This window comes from Diadema setosum, chromosome 5 (assembly GCF_964275005.1).
Source record: "Diadema setosum chromosome 5, eeDiaSeto1, whole genome shotgun sequence".
NCBI lineage: Eukaryota > Metazoa > Echinodermata > Echinoidea > Diadematoida > Diadematidae > Diadema > Diadema setosum.
In genome coordinates, this window is record NC_092689.1 from 28,370,708 (window position 1) to 28,395,188 (window position 24,481).

Here is a 24,481-nt window from a genome sequence, read left to right on the forward strand (position 1 = left end):
CTATTGACACTGTGATGGATAATGTTCCAGCAGGCAGCAGTGACACCCCTCCCCCATCCCCCAAGTACCACCACCCCACCTCTACCGTTTGATGTTGGCCTTTTTTCGTTTGGGCTCCCACAGCACTAAACTGTGTGAACTGCGCTTGACCCTTTCCGGGCAAACAGACACGTGGCATTTGGCATGGTCTCATTTGGCATGCCTAGTGAGACCAAGGAGAGAGAGGGATAGAGAGGGAGAGCATGGAGTAAACAATCCATGTAATGTGCCCAGGCATGTGCAGCATCCAAGCTGCCTTCAGCCAGTTACATAATGCCCTCATATTTGCATCATGGAGCTACACCTTGTAGCTCCATGTTTGCATGCAAACGTCTGCTGTTGGTGCTTTTAAATAGAGTACGCATGGCCCCTTTAAGCCTAAATTTCTACTTCTATTTTCATGATGAATTTTTTGTTTCAATGATGCCAGCCTAGCTGACACAGAAATAACTATGTCAAAATGTATGATAAATCTATGAACTAGCAATGAAACACAATATTCCATAGTTCATCTAATACAGGCCTACAATATGTATGGCACCTTGGAAAGATGAAGGGAATATCTAGACTGCTTTATGAGGATAGAATTCCACATTTAACACTTATTACAAGAACTCTCCAAGACATTGTGATGTACCAAGAAGGAACACGTAGGCGACACAGCGATTGGGGGGGGGGGGGGGGGGGTAAAGGTACCATTAATTTGATTCGAATTATAATTTAACAACATTTACAACGAATAATCCCTTGCCAGTTCAGTGAATGGGTTGTGCCTGATGAGGCATATACATGTAGTGGGATACAGAGGGATTTCAGACTCACTAATTTACTGGTTTCATAATCACATTACTGAAACCATTTACCCAATTACAGCCACAACGTAATGGAAACACTGAGTCCAGTAAGATATTTTATTTTTACCTTCAATATTTCATAAAAGAAAGAAAAAAAAAACCTATCTGAAATTTGTATGTACAATGTAAAGGAGACTAACATTAAGGAATTGGTGTATCAAAAGTACCACATATCGGAATCCACCCATGATTGTAGCCAAGTATCGATCACTATCTTATGAACAAATCATAAGTGAAACTTGAACATTTTATGACTTTCTTCAAGTGTATCAGACTCTGATGAGCCTCCAGATCACCCTCTTTGGTCCATGTCACTCAACCTTTATAGGGAATGGTATTTCCCCTTAAAGGGAGTGTACAGCTCTGGTTGAGGTGAGGATTCAGCTTGTAACGTTTTGTGAGATATTTAGAAACCCCTCTATGAAATGATAAAGAGCATACAATTCTAAGGGGAATCACAAGTTTATTTGATGAAAATCGGTTTTGAAATGACTGAGATATCTAAAAGGTAAAACAAAGAGATCCTAGTAAAAATTGTGGCCTGTCAATTTTATTAGGATTGCTTTTTTGGATATTTCAGCTACTTCAAGGCCAATTTTCATCAATTAAACATTGCATCCATCTTGAAATTACATGCTCTTTCATATTTCATACGAGGTTTCTCATTATCTCACAAAAAAAAAAGAAAAAAAGTTATAAACCTGAATCCTCACCTCAACCAGTACTGTACAGTCCATCACCTGCTGGGCTGTAAAGTGTAGGCAGAGACTGCCAGGGAGGAAGTGTGATGAGTAGCACTGTGCCAATCCATTTATTTGGGCACCAGATCATGTGACATATTATCTTGTCTGCTAGCATGAGGTCATGTAGGCGGGCTGCATAGTTAACACCAAAAGAGCTACATGTATATGTCAGTGTATGTGTGCAATGTGTGTGTGTGTGTGTGTATAGAGAGAGACAGACAAGGAACTATCTAAACCTATAGAGTGGCATATTGTAGCACCTAGCTACAGCTATCTGTAGGGCCTACTGCAGATTTTTCAGACTAAATTCATTTATTGTCCAATGTTTTTTACATACCTCCATTCTGAATGTGTTTTTTCTGTGTACAGAATATGGATTTTTATTTTTTCTTTGAGGGGGGTTCCACACATTTGGTTTTTTTTTATAATTCATTCCATACAAAGGCACGAAAACATTTTGCAACACAAAAAATTACTTTGGGTGAGGCAGAATGCAGATATACATCTTTACATTGACTTCTTTTGGGATCATATCATCCACAATAACTGCTGTTGGTTCTATCATGAGCAGCCTTTTTGAAGTAAAGGTACTGTGTACGCCGAATATTTCGCGAGGCTTTTATTCTCGCGAATTTCGCGAATTAGGTGCTATTCGCGAAATTAAAGACACACGAAAATATTGACTCTGATCCCGTACGCGCGTAATCTCTCCATTCAGTACAGGACTCCTCGATCGCGAATTTAACCACTCGCGAAATCGTCAGGAATTCCCGATTCGCGAAAATTTAGACTCGCGAAATATATGCCGTATACAGTAATACTTTTCGATTGTTGAATGTACTGTACATGTATTACCCCATCCTCACCTTTTCAGCGTCAAAGGAAAATGAAGAGAGAGGTTTGTTTGTTTGTTTGTTTGTTTTTTCACCTTTTATCACTTCATCAAACTTCATTAAATACATAATCACGGCACTTAAAACACATTGCACAAAATCAGTTCTGACTGTTGTATGTATAGGGGCCCTACAGCTGTACATCTTAACTTCTTCAAGAACGTCACGGTATGGCTAATTACCATTCTATGAAATCTCCAAACCCATGCCTTTCTTTCCTGATCAGTCGGGCCACTCATGACAAATCAGGAAAAGATTACGACGACTTTAACCTTGATAACCTCAAACAGTGGCTTCAATAATGAAAGGGGCAGTTCTAACTCTAAGCCTTTGGACTAAGCTATTTTAAGGCCACCCCATCCCTTGCAAAGCTGTGTACAGCCAGGTGTATTGACCCTGATGTATAATATCTTTGTACTGTTTTGTCTGCTGCAGTCAAGCGGAATAACACACACACACACACACACACACACACACACACACAAACCCATTGTAGTCACTGCGAAATCTGAAGAAGCAACTGGTATCAGACATAACAGAGATGATTGACGGTTCTTTTTCATCGACCTTCACGCCCACGGTCCACACACGTCCACGCCCGCGTCACATGACTGCCTACAGGAGGCCCAGAAGGTGACAACTACCACAGAAACCCCAAGGTCCTAACTGGGGCAGCAGGCAGAGTTCACGGTTACTGGGTTGGCGTGTGAATTTGCGCTGAGATGGAGTTCACTCCACCTTTGTGAATAGCTGTAGTTTGCATGCAAGACTATTTCACTGTCCTTCCTCTTCTTCATCATGGATATTGCACTTTTTTTTAATCAAGGATGATACATTTTACAAATTTTAGTTTCAAAAAGGCAAAAAAAAAAAGAAGAAGAAAGAATGATAATGTCAGTTCTGTTAATGATGTGAGATGTAGTTCGAATATATAGCACTCTCAATTCAGTGCTTTCAGACCAACCATGTGTACCTATGGAGAACTATACCACTAGAAATGTGGGAACTCCACTAGATATTAAAAATAAAAAAATTATGATATTCATGGCATTTCACATTAGCTGTCAATATATTTCAGAGAAATTCACAACAAAGTTGCTCCTATGCAAAAATCTGGAAATCTGACAATCTAGAAATCTTTTTGGGTACAGATGTGTGATACATTAAATAGATTACGGGTACTCTTCATTGTACCAGCAGAAAGCATACCTTTGACTTGAGCACATACCTAAGGTATATTGAAAACATGTAAGTTGTGTCAAACACCCACTATTACAGGCTGTTAATGTATTGTCTTTAAAAAAAAAACAACAACAAAAAAACTTACTGCTTTGTAAGCTCATGTTGAGCCCATCACATCCCATATTGATTGCATTATCACTCACTATGTGCATTTTCATTTTAAATAGGCAAACTCTCGCAGGGCATCACTGCACTCTCCAATTGTTGCAGAAATGAAGACACGTCATGACACAAAAAGACAATCAAATCATTTTCTTGTAAAAAAAAAAAGGATGGAAATATGGAACACTATAAAATCTCTGTTTCTGGCTCTGGAATATACTGCCTTAAAAGCAAATTTGGATGACAAGACGAAATGACGCATTGTCACACGCCATGCTTGTTGACGACGTCATGCAAGTCACGCTAAGCAGACTCGCGCAGAATTCGCGTCTGCCCCTAGCGATGAAATCACTTCCTAGAAAACGTGCAATAGACAAGAGGGCAGTGCCAAGAAATGTTCAGACTGACGCCTTTCACATCGTCAAAATAAATCAGCAGTGGCATTGCCCACACTCGGAAGTTTTTCGGTGAATCATTCGGCCTCCCACCGAGTTGGGGGGGGGGGGGGACCCTCTGTGGGTATATCACGCAATCTGGAAGCAAACAAACAAGTGATAAGGACAGACATCAGGAAGGGGGTAACCATGTGTACAGGATGAAATTATATCATTTTCCTGGCAGAAGGAAGACTGAATCCCATCACTCGGAAATAGTCGCAATATAAATGACCATGAAGCAACTCTTCTGTGGGTAAAGTGGTAGGGGGTGGGGGTGGGAAGAAGTTATGTTTTGTAAGTACCCACACTGCAAGATACAAAGCTTTGGATGTATAAAATGTTTACATTTTCTACTGCAAGAGTGCAAACAATACCACTTATATGGGAAGTAACCTCAAACTCCTGTTTGAATAGAAAACACAATTATCTGCATGTTCAGATTAGAAAAACAAATCTTGGCAAGCAGTCAGGAAGCATTTGGTTTCCATGGAGATTGGATGGATCAGTCACAAGTTCTTGCAGTAGACTGTAGGAAAATCCATACTTACATAAAGTGTCTTTTCATGAACCTATTTGCAGGATTAATTCATCATTTGGTGACTATATAGCACCATTTTACCACACAAAATTACCTGCTGAGTGATTATCAAGGAGTAATGATTTTCAATTTTTCTCAAAAAATCAAGAACTCTCGTAGCCTCTAGCACGTTTTATGGATACATCAACTGGCAAGGAGATAATGAGCTTTACTGGCAAGGATTCATACACGTACATGTGTACATTTTATACCCCACAACCTTGTACAGTGTATTTTCACAAAATTTGGGTTAGTAAAAGAAAATGGAACAAAAGCCAGAGAAGTATAAAAATAAAAAGAAGCCCATCATCCACACCATTATTCCTCCACCTGTAATCACACTGTGAGAATTTTGGACAATTTCTGAACTTTATAAAAGAAGTTTTGTTTTGGGACGATGTAAGAAATTTCAATAGTCCATCAGTTTTTAACGCAGTCACTGACCTTGGTATACATGTACGTCATTAGACATTGCGGGGCTAAGCCATAAAATATTTTAAAGAAATCAATTATGATAACCTATTTGCACAACTGGCATTGGGTACCAAAACCCAATTAAAAAAAAAAAAAAAGGAAAAAAAAAGAAGGTGACTATGTAAAAATTTGCTTTATAACAGAGCAATCATACAAGTTCTTGCAAGTGTGAATGTTTTTTCAATAATTTTGCATAGTCATATCAAGTAAACATAAATTTTTCTGATATAAATGTACATGCTGTTCAACATACAGTATACCCTCAAAGCAGGCTTCTAATAAGTACCTAATTGCCTCAGAGCTTACCTTTTTTAGTTACTGCAATATGTACACTGTACCCAACTACCAGTTTCCCATTGTGTATAGAATTACAACCTACAAGGACTTCCATACTTTAACCTTAATTAGAATTTGACACAGTAATATAGACAAAAGAATCAACTAGACACAAAAGGGAGAATCAACATATGAAATGCAATGAATAGTCAGCCGAAACTGATAACTCTCCACGTGCTTCTCATTAACTGCCGAGCATGAAGGGGGGGGGGGGGGGGACGAAGAATCACTTCCATCAGCCCATACAAGATGATACAATACACAAGACAGAAAGATGTTTTAAAACACTTTCAACATGGACATTAAACCAACATAGAGGGAAATGATTTGCATGTACACCCTGCAGGTAAAACAATTCTAATGGCATGACCACATGTGATTAGTGCAGGTACTAGAAACTTGAAAACACAGCTTTGAAACAATGCAGTTTATAAATGTCAAATGTTACCTACGATTATCATACTGGAAGTCATTCCAAAGTGAAAGAGCTTTTAAGTTTTAAAAAAAAAAAAAAATCATGTCAATGAATGAGATCTATAACATATTAACGATATCTACCTGAATGGGAAAAGTGACCGAACAAGAGAGGCTGAATTTTGGTGTGTGCGGTAAATCTCAGCATGATAGCCATACATCTGCAGTACACATCACATCATGATTCGGGCCTCTTTTTAAAGGACAAGTTCACCTTCATTGACATAAGGATTGAGAGAATGTAGCAACATTAGTGGAACACATCATTGAAAGTTTGAGGAAAATCGGACTATCCGTTCCAAAGTTATGAATTTTTGAAGTTTTTGTGCAGTCACCGCTGGATGAGAAGACTACTGCAGTGTATGATGTCACATGCGTACACAACAATATAATATAAGGAAAATATAAAGAGAATTTCACAAAATTTCATCTTTTGAAAAAAGTACACATTCCCTTGACTCGTTACTGACATATGTTATGGGTAATATTATTCCCATTGCCTTTAGAAAGAGGCAAGTCAAGTGCTCTTTTATTATGCGAAAAAAGTGAAAATCTGTTGAATACTTTTCTTTATACTGTTTTGTACTCATATGACATCACGAGCCTTAGTAGTCTCCTCATCCAGTGGTTCCAACACAAAAATTTTGAAAATTCATAACTTTTGCATCGACTGTCCAATTTTCCTCAAACTTTCACTGATGTGTTCTACTAATATTGCTGCATTCTCTCAATCGTTATGTTTATGAAGGTGAACTTGTCCTTTATTTACACCTCTGTATAGTGTTTGTGATGCTTAGTATACAATACAATAGTATAAAACTCCTCATTTGCTGTCTCATGAAAAAGATTATATTTTCCTGGCACATTTTACACAATTCAGCTTCCTACATGTATGTTTCTGAAATGTGCCAAATCATACTGCACTTTAGAATGGTATAAGAGTCACAAAGAAAAGATCTTTCAGAAAGCACAAGGTGACAACAGAAGCACTGTGCATATTGTGTAACAGTAGGCCTATGAGTACATGTAATGTCCACTAACAAAGCCTTGTTTACATAACATGCCCACTGGATGACTCATACATGCGTAGGTCAATTTCTGGTCATTTGTGTTTTCTTTCTCATCATATGGGTCTGGTTTCCCTGGAATTTCACAGAGTATTTGCTCTGGATAAACTGCTGTCATTTATAAAGGAAACCTTCTCTCTTTGGTTTATTTAGCCTCTCATTAAGCAAATCTTTTCCTTCCCATTACTTGGAAAAACAAGACAGACAAATCGGATTGATATCTTTAGGTAATCTGCCGTCCACACCACACACTAAAGATCATTTCTTTGTCTGATCTACAATGCAATAGCCTCAAAATGTGCCAGCCATTCTGCTGACATATTAATTTCTAGAACTAAAAAAATCACCCGCGGATTGCAGACCTCTGCCAAGCAGCTCACATCCACCTGCTGATTATTGTGATTTTTCATCCTACATTATAGTCCTACATTCGATTTAGATTTCTTGACCATCCAAACACATCTACCCTCACTGCTGACCAGTCATTGCTACCTCTTCCATCAATCTTTTCTGGTCAACAGCGCACTGGCTCTGAGGGTCATGAAAGCAAGCATGCCATCTAGCATTCATGATGGACCCTACAAATATGATATCAAAGCATCCTTTTAAAGGCACATGGTCCCGGTGGTTTAGTCGAATGCGTACGCGGGCACACGGCACAAGTTTCCTACTCTATCGACTCCTCTTTAGCGTTAACGCTGTGACCCACTTCCCCAAGTCCGAAGAAGTCCGATCCACTGTAGTCAGTGGTCCGATCAGTTTGGTTCATGATTCGGCTGAGGGGGACGACAGCTTTAGCAAACTTCTTTTGCGATGTCATAATAAGAAGCACATATGCACGCACCTTGGCTTTACTACAGATTGCGCGATGCACAGAGAAGACAATTAAGGCAACGTTACTAAGCAACACCTACGCACTTTACTCTTGATGACAGCTCAACTTCGGTAATCTTCGTATCAATGCTAACGGTGATCAGCAGTATCATCAACAGCACCCTACCGGGACTATGCGCCTTTAAAAATGTAAAAAGAAATTCCTGGACCAAGATGTCGATCCGGATCACTACCAAAATGTAATCATCTGTTCCTTGTGTCATTATGAATTTTTCCTGAAAAATTAATCAAGATCCATTTTGAAATTTTTCTGTTATTTTGCGAACATATACAAACAAACCCATGCCCGCAAAACCATAACATCCTTGATGGAGGTTATCAGAATCAGTGTATACTCCTTAGCAATTCAAAGTGGGTGAATAGAGATATCATCACTAATATCATCTCCAATTTAAGCCATGAAGGGCATTCACAATCTATTAGACTGTTATATTTTAATATGTACAATGTAAAATTCATGTTTAAAGGAGTGGTCAAGTTTTGGTTGAGATGGGAGATTCAGACTTAACTTTTTGCGAGGTAATTTGAAAAAAAAAAAATCTTACAGAGCATACAATTCCATGAGGAATTCAAAGTTTGTTTGATGAAAATAAGTTTTGAAATGGCCGATATCCAAAACCAAAGTAAAACAATGTGGTCCTATCAAAAGGTGGGTCCCACTTTTTACTAGGACCTCTTTTGTTTTTGGATACATCTCAGACATTTCAAAACCAATTTTCATCAAATCAACTTTGAATTCCTCTTTAAGGACAAGTTCACCTTCATAAACATAAGGATTGAGAGAATGCAGCAATATTAGTAGAACACATCAGTGAAAATTTGAGGAAAATTGGACAATCGATGCAAAAGTTACAAATTTTTAAAATTTTTGTGTTGGAACCGCTGGATGAGGAGACTAGTAAGGCTCGTGATGTCATATGAGTACAACAGTATAAAGAAAATGTAAAGAAAATTCAACATATTTTCACTTTTTTCGCATAATAAAAGAGCACTTGACTTGCCTCTTTCTAAAGGCAATGGGAATAATATTACCCATAACATATGACAGTAACGAGTCAAGAAAATGTGTACTTTTTTCAAAAGATGAAATTTCGTGAAATTCTTTTAATATTTTCCTTATATTGTTGTACGCATGTGACATCATACACTGCAGTAGTCTTCTCATCCAGCGGTGACTGCACAAAAACTTCAAAAATTCATAACTTTTGAACGGATTGTCCGATTTTCCTCAAACTTTCAATGATGTGTTCTACTAATATTGCTACATTCTCTCAATCCTTATGTTAATGAAGGTGAACTTGTCCTTTAAAATTGTATGTTCTTTAATATTTCATAAGATTTCTCATTATCTCACAACAAAGTTGGAAACCTGAAGCCCCATCTCAACCAAAACTATATAATCTCTTTAATCTTCATAGGACTTTTATTCTTGTATTGCTACAGCTTTCCGCCTTTCTGTTTGACACCCAATTTCTGTCGACAGCTGTCAAAAAGGATCGATTAAATCTGTGTTGACATAGATGCAGTATTTGAAAAGTTCAAACACTGTATGACCACTGACACAAAGTAATCACAGTATAATATTGTATCACAAATGCACAATGTGTGCAATTTTGTCTGGCTTAGAAAAAAGGGTTGCAAATGACCACATAGGAGTGTGGTAGATATGGGAGTATGTGGTAACCAGCATACGGGTATACTGTGGAAATGATGTCTAATTCTATAAGGTCAGTTCCTGGTACACAAGAGGCACTGACTACTAGAGGAATCAAGTCTTACTCATGTTTCTCCACCTGGTGACAATAAATACTGGCACACACGACTTTGATTCTGCCTTTAAATGGCGCTGACATGGAGCATGTGACTGTGATTAAGATGCAGCCAGGCTTGGCTGCCAGCCAAAAGGCCACAAGTGCAGTGCGTTGATGTTCAGTCCGACAGGCAGCGTGACTCAGAATAATATGACAGAAAACGAAAATGCTGTCCAAAGATTTGTTCACACGGAAATATTGACTCTGTTCAAGATCTTTTCTGTCATGTCACCACGCTATCTACACTTTAAATACCTAGTGAAAAAGAAAAAAAAGATTCATACAAGTGTGTATATAAAGAGGGTGCAAAATGAAATGAAATGCAACCCTTAGCAAAGTTCAAGTCACACAGGGCTTTTGCTTCTTTCTTTTTTTTTTTTCTCTCTCTCTCATGTGTAAGAAGAGCTGTTTTGTTTGGGGTTGGTTTGTTTGTTTGTTTGTTTGTTTGTTTGTTCATTCTTTCATGTGTCTGGGGGAGGATTTGAGAGTGTTTCTTGTCTACAACAAAATTCCTGGAAGAATTCTACTAGTAATACACGACAGGGCATTGCAAATTGGGCACATGACCCGTCGGTTGGGTCCAACTGAATGTTGGTATCCAGTATTAGCTAACGCCCACTAATCACATGACTAAGCTGTCAGTAGTAGCATGCTTCTATTACACGATTTAGTCATGCTATTTGATCTATGGCACAGGTTTCACTATATTGTCTTATATTCCACTGATGTCATCATGAACATTCTCTTTTGATATTAATCCATCAAAGGCACATACAACTGTAACACTTTCAGCAAAATTTCACATACACTGTACTGAAGATTAGGCTTTCAAACTGAAAAAAAAAATATGGAAATGAACATTTTGCTACAATTGGGATTTATAACACACTAGCTTTGAAGTATTACAGCATTGATTCAATTTTTTCTTCGCTTGCAACTGGAGTATACTACACAGTTATTTAAAATAGATAACCCTTTAAGTAGGTAATATCCCTTTGACAAACCTGTGACCTTAAACTTTTTTTTCAGTTTAACATTGTTACTAATGCTTGACTTCAACAAATGGAAAGTTTAAGCTCACAGATAATCAAGTTCTTGATTTCCTGCTAACTTTTGATAATCACAGTCCCAATACAGAAGGGTAACTCTGCATAGAAAGACTGCATGGCTACAGTATATCTTTCTGTAACCATGACAACAAAAGACTCCCTTTCCTTTCCCAAGGATGGATTTGGTTCCCTTCCGCGTATAGATCACAGGTTTCTCCTTAAGTTAGCTTTTTTTTTTCTTTTTTGCTGCAACAGAGATACAAACTCTATGTATAGTAATCTGGTTGGTGTTGTGTGTAAATTCTTTTAATGAATTTTCAGTATTCTTCATGTATTCTACATTTACAACTGTTGTACCTAGGGCTTCTGGGTTTGTTTGTTTTTTTCAATGGAAAAAAAAAATCAGACAAAATATCAAAAACCTGGACACATCATCATTAGCATGACAAATCCTGTTCCCTCCAGCTCTTCAGCCATATGACGTGAGAGATATTACAGTTTCATATTGAATCACACACCATGTGACAAATCAATTCTAACAGAATGGTTTACATTTCCCTTGACAGGTCCTAATCCACACAAGCTGTCACTTCAGCAGTGACAAATACTTTCACATGCACGAAATCCATCTTTGGCAATACCGAACTCAATATCTTTTATTTTGCTTTCCACCAGAAGTCTAGATGCCATGGGGTGGGTTTTGCTGTAATTTCGTTGCTTTTCTTAAAGGTATTAGCCCACATTTGTAAACCTGCAGCAATTGGTCTCATAGTTAGCATGGAGTTTGGGTATGATTGCAGTAACACCCTGTGCAAAATTTCGTTCCAATTAGTCCATTACTTTCATAAAAATAAATGAAAATGCACCGTAATCCGTATGCATGCGTATAACGCTCGCTAGCTCCGGTCCGCATACGTGTTACATGTACAATGTACGTAGCTATAGCCCGCGCTCCTAATTCGATTTTGGGTCGGGTTGACCCGGTTTGAAAATTGATTTTAAAACGATGATTTTCTCTCTTTTATCGAATGGTATAGACAAAGAGCGACAGGTGAGGTATGTTACTGTTATAACTTGTACTTGAAGTCATATTGGACCTGTTTTATGCAGTTTTGATTTTCGTGGGTTTGCAAATGTGGGCTAGTACCTTTTATTTTATCTGGGTTTTACTTAACAAATGTAGGATACATGAAGTACATGAAAATTCATGAGGGCAAGGTTAGGATAGAAGATATCATTTGATCTCAAATAGCTCTCTCAAAAGTTTGATAAAGCAGCAGCTAGTAGGCCTATATGATAAATGGAAATGGCATGCATGAAATCATAACTAAAATCACAGGTTTGAGCAGTACTATTCCAAGTCTGGTTGTAAACCCCCCCCCCCCCCCCCCCGATATCAGTCGAGTCATATCCATTCACTAGTTTAAAGGGATAGTATACTTTTGGCTGAGATGTGGATTCAGATTCTAACTCTTTGTAAAATGATTAGAAACCATTCACATACATGAAAAGGCTAAGATATCAAGAAAAAAAGAGATCCCAATAAAAGGTTGGAACCATCTTTAATCAGGACCACTTTGTTTTGCTTTGTTTTTGGATATCTCGGCCACTTCAAAGCCGATTTTCATCAAATAAACTTTTGATTCCTCTTAGAATTGTGTGCTCTTTGATAGTTCATGTAAGTGGTTTCTCATTATCTCACAAAAAGTTAAATCTGAATCCCCATCTCAACAAAAACTATACCAGCCCTTTAATGGTTGCACCGTATCCATGACAGGAAGGAAATCACAATGAGTGTGTGTATTTACCAAATGAGCTGCTCTATAAAACATGATTGACAGCAGAACAAGACTTCATCTTCCTCAATCAATTTTTGCCATATGAATATGTACAGGCACAGCTCTCGAAGAAAGGAAATGGCGCTAGTCCTGGTGTCCTCATTCCATATTGGGTGAGGTGACCCATCTTCTGTGTGGCTCATCCATCTTGATGCCATGGCAACGGGTCTTGCAATAGTGGACACTACAGGAAGCCATTCACTAACGCTAACGCATCCTGCACCCGTGAGTCAACCACGAGGGCGTGACGGGAGGTTGATCTCTTGTCAAAGCGTGCCTTTCGTCGGCTTCCAACAAGTGCCATCATACACTGTACTCGGTGAAAGGTACACTTGATATAACAAAAAGGCTTCTGTCAAATCAGTAGGCTGGAAATGAAACTGCTGATGTTTAGAATCTGGCTTTTTTGTTGTTGTTGTTGTTGTTGTTGTTGTTTAATACCCTTTCATTTATAAAATCAAATCACGCAGAAGTAGATGAGATTACTCCCAATTGTATTCCTTATCCATTTCCCTCCGAACAGATTCTGAAATATCCACTGGGTACATATTATTACACAGGAAAAACCAAAGTCCTATAGACAATGGCTTTACCTAGACATTATTTGACAAACCTACCAACTTTGTACTCTCCTAGTAGGTGCCATTAACATCTTCTTCACTATTAGTATTACCACATTTGAATACTCTTTTGATTGGACCAATATCGATGCAACTTGTGATAAAACTGTCCAAGAAAGTGTGCCCATATGATGAATGAAAACTTCACAAAGACTTTGATCAATAGTAATTATGACATGACATGGCATGGATTTGAACAATTGACCTAGTTTATTTCCCTCTCTGTTTGGACTTTAATCTCAGTCCACTCAACAACTACTGAGATGCTTCCTTTCCAATCACAAGATGATTTAGCAGCATATATAACCCTATTGAATCAAATAGAAAAGGTGCACAGTGATGCTAATTAAAGACTCAAGCATATTTGGAGGACCATCTCTGTATTCTGCTTGTGTTCCTTAAAGGTATTAGCCCACATTTGTAAACCTGCAGCAATTGGTCTCATAGTTAGCATGGAGTTTGGGTATGATTGCAGTAACACCTGTGCAAAATTTCGTTCCAATTAGTCCATTACTTTCATAAAAATAAATGAAAATGCACCGTAATCCGTATGCATGCGTAAACGCTCGCTAGCTCCGGTCCACGTACGTGTTACATGTACAATGTACGTAGCTATAGCCCACGCTCGTAATTCGATTTTGGGTCGAGTTGACACGGTTTGAAAATTGATTTTAAAACGATGATTTTTCTCTCTTTTATCGAATGGTATAGACAAAGAGCAACAGGTGAGGTATGTTACTGTTATAACTTGTACTTGAAGTCATATTGGACCTGTTTTATGCAGTTTTGATTTTCGTGGGTTTGCAAATGTGGGCTAGTACCTTTACAAGAACTACACTACAACATCTCTATTGAAAATACTAATGCTGACTAAGAACACTGAAGTGATCCACCTAATTCTTCAAAATATAGTAATACTGACATGGGTGGAGGAATTTATCTATCATTTCTGTCCTGCAATTACAGGCAGACCCCTCAATATCCTTTGTTCTATTCCAAAGCAAGACAGTCAGGGATAACTTTTATAACAAGAGTGGCACGATATTGATTTTTCTTGGAATTGGCACGCATCCCTTGATGTGCTCTGCTGACCATCTCGCACAATAATCTATCCACTGGAGTGCTTTGTTTGTTGATGGCACAGAAGTCCTAAAATTACAAACTGTCCATGAATACAGCTTAGGCATTGCCCTCAAACAGTACTGAGTATTGGTCATTCTGCTAGATGGTCAGCCATCACAGTTGAATGGCGTTGACTGTCTGGCTTGTACCGTAGGTCCATGCTTGTACTGCTGCAAAATGGGAAGGGGGGGGGGGGATAGTTATAAACTTGAATGAACATTGAACAGTAAGGCAAGTTTGGACTTCCTGCATAGAAAACCTCTTGTATGTGATTTCACCAAGGAGGTATGCTCATACCTCCTTGATTTCACCTTGTATGGTCAGTCTTACCAAGGAGGTATACCTCCTTGGTCTTACCTACACACCAATGTTGCAACAGTCACCAGGGATGATCGAGACAAACCATCAAACAGTCAAACAGTGTACATGTATGCTGAACATGTACATGTATGTACCAGTAGTTGAAGAAAGTCTGGTCTAATGTCCTTTTCAGTGATACATGTATATCAGGCACATGATTTTTGTGGCACAGAGGTCTACAGTATGTATGACAAGTCTTACTTTATCACAACACAGTAAAAGTATTAAAAAAAGAGACAACAAAAGCTACATGTACAGTTGTATCTTTTGATAACAATGTATTGACTCCTATGCTTTACATTGACATGCTGACTCCTGTGCTTTCCACTGGCACCATGCCAAGTGTATTTTAAACACTATTGTTGATGTTACAATGCAGGATAGTAAAGCGTGTTATTGTTTTAGTTCTCACATCACATGACAGTTTTGAAGCCAAATAGACTGGCTGATTCTGTATTTAGGCCTTGCAGGGCACTGAAAAAAAAAAATCAACATCAGTATACCTTTTGAAGGCAGTGAGTTTTTGGTTTTAGTATCCCACGCATAAAGGGGCAAAAGGGTTCGGGGCACTTTGCATTGTCCATTCAGCACATCACAAGTATGATAGTGGTGTCTCAATCACAGCCAACTGCCAGAGCATTTTTCAAACCGTTTAAAACCATTACTACAATCATATGTAATTGAACACTTCTCAACTTAATGCTATGTGTTAATCACAGTAACCTTTGCCCTACTCGCAAAAAGCCCTACCACAAAGTCATCTTGCCATGTAAAATTTTGAATACAGGTAGGGCACACTGATTTTTCCTCAGCAACACTTTTGAGATGAGTTTGTGGCAACCAAGTATGTTACAATGCTCTATAAAATGAACTGATATTCTTACTAATCATATAAAGTGTGTGTTGTTGTTTTTTTTCCACAAATCCCATGTAAATGAGCACTAGTGCCTTCAGTTCAAAAAGATCCAGTGAAAATTGACGGAAAAATAGGAAGTGTACATGTGTACACGGAGCAATCCTTTCAGCTCAATGTGTTTACTTTGAGTCGAGGTGTGACATCTGCTGCAAACCAACTTACATTTATATTGAACTCTCGCAGCTGTGTGAACTTGACGGTGCTCCTATACCATGACACGAATACCTGGCATTCTTAGCAATCCCATTGGCTCAAGGCAAGCTCCCAGGAACCCCACGCCATCTCCTCTTCCAAGGGAGGGGTTCCAGGCAAATGAGAGTGAGGTGTGAAAGCAAAAGCTATGAAATGGAACCCACCTCCTCAGATACAGAATTTGAAGAAAGATATAGTAGCCACTTGCACGACATCATCTAATATTACATTTACACTTGGCAACCCTCAAAATTTATCTCAATCACATGACTGTGATAATCTCTTTTATACTTCTCATTTGACTGCCTAGAAGACAAAACAAAACAAGAAACTGGAATATCACATTCCTCATATTATGTCTACTTTGTATAATACCATATCTGGTTTTGTCACAATGTCTAGATCTATAGACAGTTGAGCAAGCAGCACAAGTGTGTTAAAGTCGATTGCCACATTCCACATATTGAATACCCTTATGCATCACCAACATGCAGTAGCAGGCAGTCTGAACAGTGCAGCAGAAGAATACTTCACCAGAAGATCTTGCAAATCTTCGAAAACTCAAAACTAATGTGATTTCTGCCCCTTCCCTTTTTGGTGTTCTTGCATAGTGAAACAAAGTCTTCGTTATGCTGTAATATTTAGCTAAACCCAAAATGCTGTGTTGTACATGTACCTCCACCAAACCAAGGAGGCACTAGGCGAGCTCGCCTAGTACCAAGGTACCTCCTTGACCAAACTATCATGATGGCATTTATACATGGCATGCTGTACTCCTAAATTGTTACTTTCACCCATGCACAGGTATACCGTATCCAGGTTAATTTCGATGCGAATCGATGTTTGATTTGATCAGTTCATGGAAACAAGGAACCAACCATCACATACAGCCTTGTGGACAATCGTACTGTAGGAGTCATAATCACAGGGTAAATCCTTTCCCTGATCCCCCCCCCCCCCCCCAATCACTGTAATCCAGCTGCATTAGTTATCTTCCTTTGTGTTGCTTTGGCTTTTTGAAAAAAAAAAAATCCTTTCTAACATTTCTTTGGCAAAATGCACAACTTCACACAATTTCCTTGTAACAAGCAACCACCATCCCTACGTGCATCTGACTCATCACAACAACAATCCTCGAACCTCGAACGCTAGCCAAATATCTGCAACACTCTGTTGTACAGCTGAAGGACACAAACAAACCAAATCCAATTTCACAACAAACTTTACAAACTACAACTGCATCTAGTCAAGTACATGTACAATGTGTACAACACCTTTATCAAGGCTAAACCAGCACTAGATTGTAGGTATGTAGGCCTACATACGTGTTCAATCTGACATAGAGACACACGGCCCTTTTATACCACTCTTCTGCTTTTCTTCAAGGCACCCATTCTCAAAAGCCTTTGCGCACACATATTCAATTAGGAATTATCAAAACTCTTCATCTACTATGCTCTGTCCATGATTAATTCATTTCATTTGAATGTCTAATCAATGCTTTTATTAGCCTCCTTGGGATGGCAGCATTCAATATTATATGAATATTGTGATTTACAAAGTTGTAGAGTTGATAGCAAATTGGTAATGTGCAAAGCTGTGTGTAATCCGTTTTCAATAGACCAGTTCTGTAATGTACTCATATTCAACAACCATGAAGCTTGCAAGAGGCTTGCCCTACCTAGAAACAATTAGGCAAATTCCTGCCTAATGGAAGGGAGCAGGTGAGTTACTAGGCTGTAGAAAAAAAAAATCCATAAAATGTAATCAATTAGAGAAACTGGTCATAACTTCAATAAGCAACTCCTTTCAAAGATGGAAGAGCTGGCTGGATGAATGATTATGTGCTTCACCTTAATATGCAGCGATAATAATACCTCAATAGCCGCGGTCACACTGGCAAAAAAAATTGTAATGTTTAAGATCGTAAATTTCTCGAAGTTTGGGTCACTGGTGCGCGTGCACATAAAAGAAGAAAGAGTACGCCATCTGATGGCCAGTGATTGTGACGTAACAATGAACACCTCTACATCACAATGGCTGCACGCTTTGGAGGCACTGCCCACAAACAGATGGTGGACAGGTCTTGTGACAAACTTCGCAAAGTTTCAGTTGCTACAAAACATAGTGTTCACACTGCCAAAAGGTAAAGAAGATTGGGGGGGGGGTCCGGGAAATATCACCAGTTAGTGGGAAGTTTCACAAGAAGTTTTGCAGCAAGTTTGCAGTCACACTGGCAAAACTTCCAAGATCTTAAAGATCATGATCTTATTTAGATCCTGATCTTAAACTTAGCGATCTTTTGCAGTGTGACTGCAGCTATAGAGAACACAAGAGAAATTAGTAGCTTCTAGAAAAAGTCGGCTCTTGATTTTGCTGCGCAGGAGCACAACAAAACTGAAATTGCATCCCCTTCTTTCAGCTATAAACATACTATGTAGATTTGTAAATGCCCACATTTATGTGGGGAAATAGCAAAAGTCATATTGCTTTGAGAGGATTCACAGTGTGCATGAAAGTTATGCATACATCTGCTAAATGGCATCATGGGAACAATTCCATTCATGCACAGGTGGTTTGGATTTGCTCAGTTTCCCCAGCTTGGTGTGAAATATCATACCGTCAAATGCTAGCTGTGTATGTGTCTACAATGTAGTGCACACACACAGTGAAGGGGTAGTATGGGGTTGCTTTCATTGATGAAGCAACCTGGGGTAGCAATGTACGTAAGCTCCTTGCATTACAATTATCATTCCAAGCTGATATTCTAGATTTTTTAATGTTTCCATTCCTCTGGCTGGCAACAACATCAAAGTCTCTATATAACCTGCAACTTTTTCCCAATCCTTCATAAATGTATAACCTTTACAAGGAGTTTATAGAAGGCCTACAATTGTAATTGTACATCAAACTGGTTCTATTATTGTCAACAGCTACTCAATTGTATTCACACTTTCACTCTACACTTGTTTACAAATGATTCATGTGATGCATTATTGATTTGAAAGTGTTGATGCAACATGGATTTGAAATGGTAGGCCTACAGTGCCTGGACTACAAGGCATTGTTATGTCACATTACGTTAATCCAGAGCCAGAGAAGCTCACATGACATAAACCGCATGCAAGAGGGCAAACTACCCCAGTGTAAGGGTATCGCCTAATCTCCTACTTTATACAGAGATAGCTCAGACAGGGATTTCCAGACTATAACTGATAAGTGTTTAAGTCAACAGCTTATCAATAGCACGCAGTCACATGAGTTACTGGGTACCAAGGTCACCTTGCTCTGTAAACTGTTTCCTTATCTCAGCAAGGCAACACAAACATATCAATTCCAGTATTTTGAACTATACCTAGAATGTATGCCATAAATCTAATGAAATCATTAAGTAATCATGATCTGAGAGCACAGAATACTTACTTCAGTGACGAAAAGCTTCCAGCTTCACTATGATTTTGTTACTACTTTGCTTATCCCTCAAACAATCTTCATACAAAAAAAGAAAGAAAGAGAAAAGAGAAGACTTGGAAAAACGGATTGAAGCTAAATGTTAATTGCCAGTATGAAGCTTACCATTTGTGCGATGTTAACACTTCTGGGGACCTGGATGTTGGAAAGTTCACAGAAATACAAATAATTGATTAAAACTTTGATATCCACAGAAATACATATAATATATTGTATATCAGTGATGTATTTCATTTAATATGTTAGAGTGTTTATTGTACTCAACAAAGTTCAGAAAATTGCACATTAAGCCAAACATACAGAGGGATTCGAGCAATGCTGTGAGACTCCAATTTTTTTTTCCTTCCACAGAAAATTTCAACAAAATTAAAAAATGAGTACAGTATAATGAAGAAAGAGAGTAAGCTTGCTCAAACATGATATTGTGGTTAGATCATGATATACTACATTAGCTGAGCACTGCTCATGATTAATATTAACCATAGCATTAGGAAGAATACCAACAAAGCTCCTAAATGTTTCACAAATTCTCAGACTCACTGTCATATGGTCAAGCAGCATACAGAAAAGTAATCAGTGGATTGGATTACAGCGTTTATTGTATTAATATTAATTATTATTGTGTTAATACAGTGTTATTTGTATTGTTAATCTGCCATCACAAAGCTGTTTCCAGAAATCCCAACATACCTATATTGTAAACAGATATCCTTTCTCATTTCACTGAAATACACATTGTACAATCCTCTTGTAAATTCTGAAATTGAAAATGCCCTGGCAGCCATACAACATGTACACTAGTTAGGTGATGTATATTGTGTACAAACACAATCTTTCCAGGTCATCGATCATCATCATCAGTGTACTGAAGTAATAGGTGATCCTGTCAAGACTTCTATTCACTCTTTCGTATAGTGCTTAAATCCCTTAACACAGTGGGTGGACAGACAGGTACAGTACAAAAGAATTTAGTGTTGGGAGAACCGATGTTAGTTCAGTGTTCATTAAATACGTACAATACTTATGAAAACTGAATGAAAATATTAAAAATGAAAAACTAAAGTGTTATGTAATAAACTGATTGCATAACTCCATGAAATTTTCTAAAATCCATTTTGGCATCTGACTAGAGCACAGACAAGTTGGGAAAAGAGAATCAACTTGTGACAAAAAAAAACCTGCACTTTGCTGCACCAAGGTTTGACCTCCCATGCCAAAATTTGACTGCGCGCAAAAGCATACATTGTAGGTTTGAACAAGTAGCAGCTAGTAGAATGTTGGGCAGTGTTTACAATATGGTTGAATTATGGGCAGCTTGCTTTACAGTATTGTCAAAGCGAATGGAGTATTAGAGTTAGACATGTTAACACATTATCATCATAAAAATACTCTCAAGTCTGATACATTTGGGTGTTGCCTCCAGCTTCAGAAACATGGACGGAGTGAGTGCATTTGGGGCACAAAGTGTTTGGTAGAGAAAAGAGTATTGGCACCCGCACCAAGGTTTGATTACTACTCAGCTCGGAACAGGGTAACTCCTAACTTGCGGGTGAGGGGAACAAGACTCAAGAGGAATGCAATAGTATACAAATAATGAATGTTTATGAGTGCAATGGACAGAATATTTCACGAGGTGAAAGATGAAATGATCCATTCAACCAGGTGCAGCCAAGTTGAATGGATCAAACATTTCATCTTTCACAGAATGAAATATTCTGTCCATTGCACGAATGAAAAACATTTGTTTTATATAACGCTTAAAATTGATCCTTGTCATTTGATGTTTTATTAATCTAGCGCGCTGTCGCATACACACACAGCACACGCGTTTTACACACGTAGTGTGGCAGGCTCTCAGCAAGCGTGCAATGGAGCAAATCGTATGGATAGAAAATTGCACGGTAAACGGAGCCACAATTGCACAGATGATGACGTCATAGTGAAATGGGCCAAATAATCAATGTCAAACAACCAATCAAATGACAAGGATCTCTTCAGGTGTTAAAATTTTATATAGGGCCTAAATTGATATGACACTGACATTAATAATAAAGAATATTACATAGACTGTCTTGCTATTTGAATTCAGTGTAACACAAGATATCCATTGCCACTGGCAGCACACACACAATGACAATGTTGATATTTACTTGAACATTAGTTTTTCAAAACCTGGAGGCTAGATACAACTGGTGTCAGTGGTGACTTAGTGAACACAATATTCACTTATTCAAATTTTGTATTAATGCATAGAAATAGAACTTAGAAGGGTGTCTGGAGTGTTTGGTGGATTATGAACTATTTGAATAGCCATAGGTGACAAGGTCTAGTTATAGTAACTATTTAAACACGTCCTTGCAATGATTCTAAATGTCTATTAAATTTTAAATGTCTGAGTAGGGTTGTCTAGTACGTTTCTTGGTTCTAACTTTAAATCTTATACACTCACTATCGAATTTAGCTGACTCTTGCCAAGAGTGTTGGTCTGTTAGATCAAACGTTACATCTACCGACAAATTACGTAACTTACTCAAAGTGTTCATCCTTCTTTGCATTGCCGCTACACCACGTCGGGCGCCTCCTATCTCGGGAATGTTGAAAAAGTCGAGTTAACGCCATTTCTCACAACATGATGGAGAAAAGAAAGGATCATGCCACAGCTGTGTTCACTTAAATGCTGTATTCCTTGACGTATTATTAGGAGACCCAGCGTTGAACTTGCAAGTTGCTCTCACAGCACAGCAAGAGACAGGCGGCACGGTTTCCGGTACCAACGTGCATACTACAACAATATACTACTGTACACCATTGACGATTCGTGTACACCTTCAGTATGCGTACATGGCATGCCTGCGAGTGTAAACGACGTTGTTTTGGATTGTCACATGACGGGACGTCGACCGCGACCGCGATTGGATACGTGAATCCAATAGTACGCTCGATATCATTGGACATACCCTCAGCATTCCGTATAGATCAAAGTCTATGATTGGTCGTACTGCAAAGAATGTCGTCGCTTTAGGAGCGAAAGAACCTGCCCCGAAAATGCGGCCAGTCATGTGAAATGAGTAAACACAGTGTGATAGTGTGTTATCAAATCCCGAAGTCACGTGCCTAATAGCATTGGGTATAGTGCACAGTGGGTATGATCGAAACGCGTTGTCGTATTCGGTAATTTGTTGAACTTTTTGTAATGTTGCTTATAGCTTCGGAAAAAAAATACTTTAAGCCAATTCTTTCTGGCAACAGGGATTAGAAAGTTGAGTTGCTCACACACTTCATGTTTTGAAAATAAATCGTAGAGAATACAGTGGGCCTATATATGACTTGCATCCTAAATTCTCCAATTTGGCTTATCGTGTTTCAAACATACAAGAATGAATCTCCAACTGCCCTTTCAGTTTAATCATAAAAACAGTCACGTCCATATTTATATATAGTTATACTCTAAAAATTTATACTGCCAAAACTTGTTCCATATTATTAGACCTAGAAAATACCTCGTAGGGCCTACAACCACCACCCTTGCACAAAACACTGAACGTTCTTTTCTGGTACAAAACTTTGGAATAATTCGCCACTCAATGCAATAATTATCTGCCCTAGTTTATCTATGTTCACGAGGGAGAGAGAAAGGGGGGGGGGGGGGCACACAGACACAAACAGACAGACAGACAGACACTAGACACCACACAACGACCAACACTTTTGAGCAAAAACTCCAACTCTCCCGCTTTCGACGGGAGATATCGATATCTCTCGCGGAAAAGTCCAGTCCATTTTTGCAAAATCTCCCGCCCTGGCTCTGTGTCTCCCGCTTGAAATGATTTCTACTTATTGCCATCGTATGTTGAAAAATAAGCCTTAGATAGCACGAGAGAGCATCTAGAACCCTAGAGCTTCCAGGCCCTGGACCCCAGCCGCAAGGAACTTCGCGCTTCGCGCACATCAATCTGGAGTCCGCTAGGGCTGGATTCAGAAGGGAGAATCTCCCGATCAGAAGGTGCTTGGGGTTGGAGTCTCTGTGTTGAGTGATGATAGTTCGTAGAATACCAGGTAGGCCTATGACTAATGCAGCTATTGTCTATATTTTATTGCCTTGCTATTCGATGTATAGATGCCGAAATTGCACTGTCCGTTCAGAATACTAGTGTCCGATATCCTCCAAACTCTCAAGTTCATGGAAATAAAGAAGTCACCTTCATAATGTACAATGAGATTTATGACTAACAAAATTGTCCCTTTGTTTGTCTTCACATAAAAATATTCCTATTTTTTTATAAGGCCCTTATCTATATAGGCCCCCTATTATGCAGTTATCACTAGCATAATGTAGCCATGAACAATAACTTGCTAAAACTGAAAAATGAAAGGCCGTGTCACGTCCACCTTTCCGGGCAAGCTACGCGGGCTTGTTGCGAGTGGGGATTTTCCAGCACGCAGGAGAATTTTCCGCGGGCGGACAAGAATGTTTGCGAGTTTCGCACTTGTGTCTTACCTGCTAGACGCGTGCTACTTATCTTCTACTTGCGTGTATTTCATGTGACCTGCGTGAGAGCTTTGAAACCGATCCGTTTTCTGTTACGAGCGACTTACGGATACTGCGAAGTACCTGCGTTGGAGTTGCCTGCGAGGTGCTGCCGGTAAGAGTCTCCTACTGGTGTTCTGCGCGTACCTCTGCGAGCAAACCCCCACGACTCACTCGGACGCTAAGATTTGAGCATGGTCAAGGCCTTGTCATACCGTATATCTGGCGATGTTTTGCGAGTTGACTTGCTGGGAAACAAATTTACTACCCGGAGCTCTCCGCAATTGGTCCGCACCTGACAGTACCTCGCGCAAAAAGTTTTGAGCGTGACCAAAACATTTTCCGGATGAGTCGCGGGGATTGCCCGCAGAGGTCCACGCAGAACGCCAGTAGGAGGCCCTTATTAGCGGCAGCACCTTGCAGGCAACTCCCACGCAGGTAC

The 24,481-nt window shown here is 38.9% G+C and overlaps 1 protein-coding gene across 1 annotated transcript in view; it reads right to left on the bottom strand.

Annotated features, from left to right (window-relative positions):
• Nucleotides 1-22,363, bottom strand: part of LOC140228669 (folliculin-interacting protein 2-like) — a 46,472-nt gene extending 24,109 nt beyond the window's left edge. The window contains exons 1-2 of the mRNA XM_072308932.1: nt 22,042-22,363; nt 19,617-19,646 (exon numbers count right to left, since the gene is read on the bottom strand). Coding sequence (XP_072165033.1) covers nt 19,617-19,646; nt 22,042-22,130 — 119 coding nt within the window. The 5' untranslated portion in view covers nt 22,131-22,363. The remainder of the gene's footprint in view (nt 1-19,616; nt 19,647-22,041) is intronic.
• Between the last annotated feature and the right edge of the window lie 2,118 nt (nt 22,364-24,481).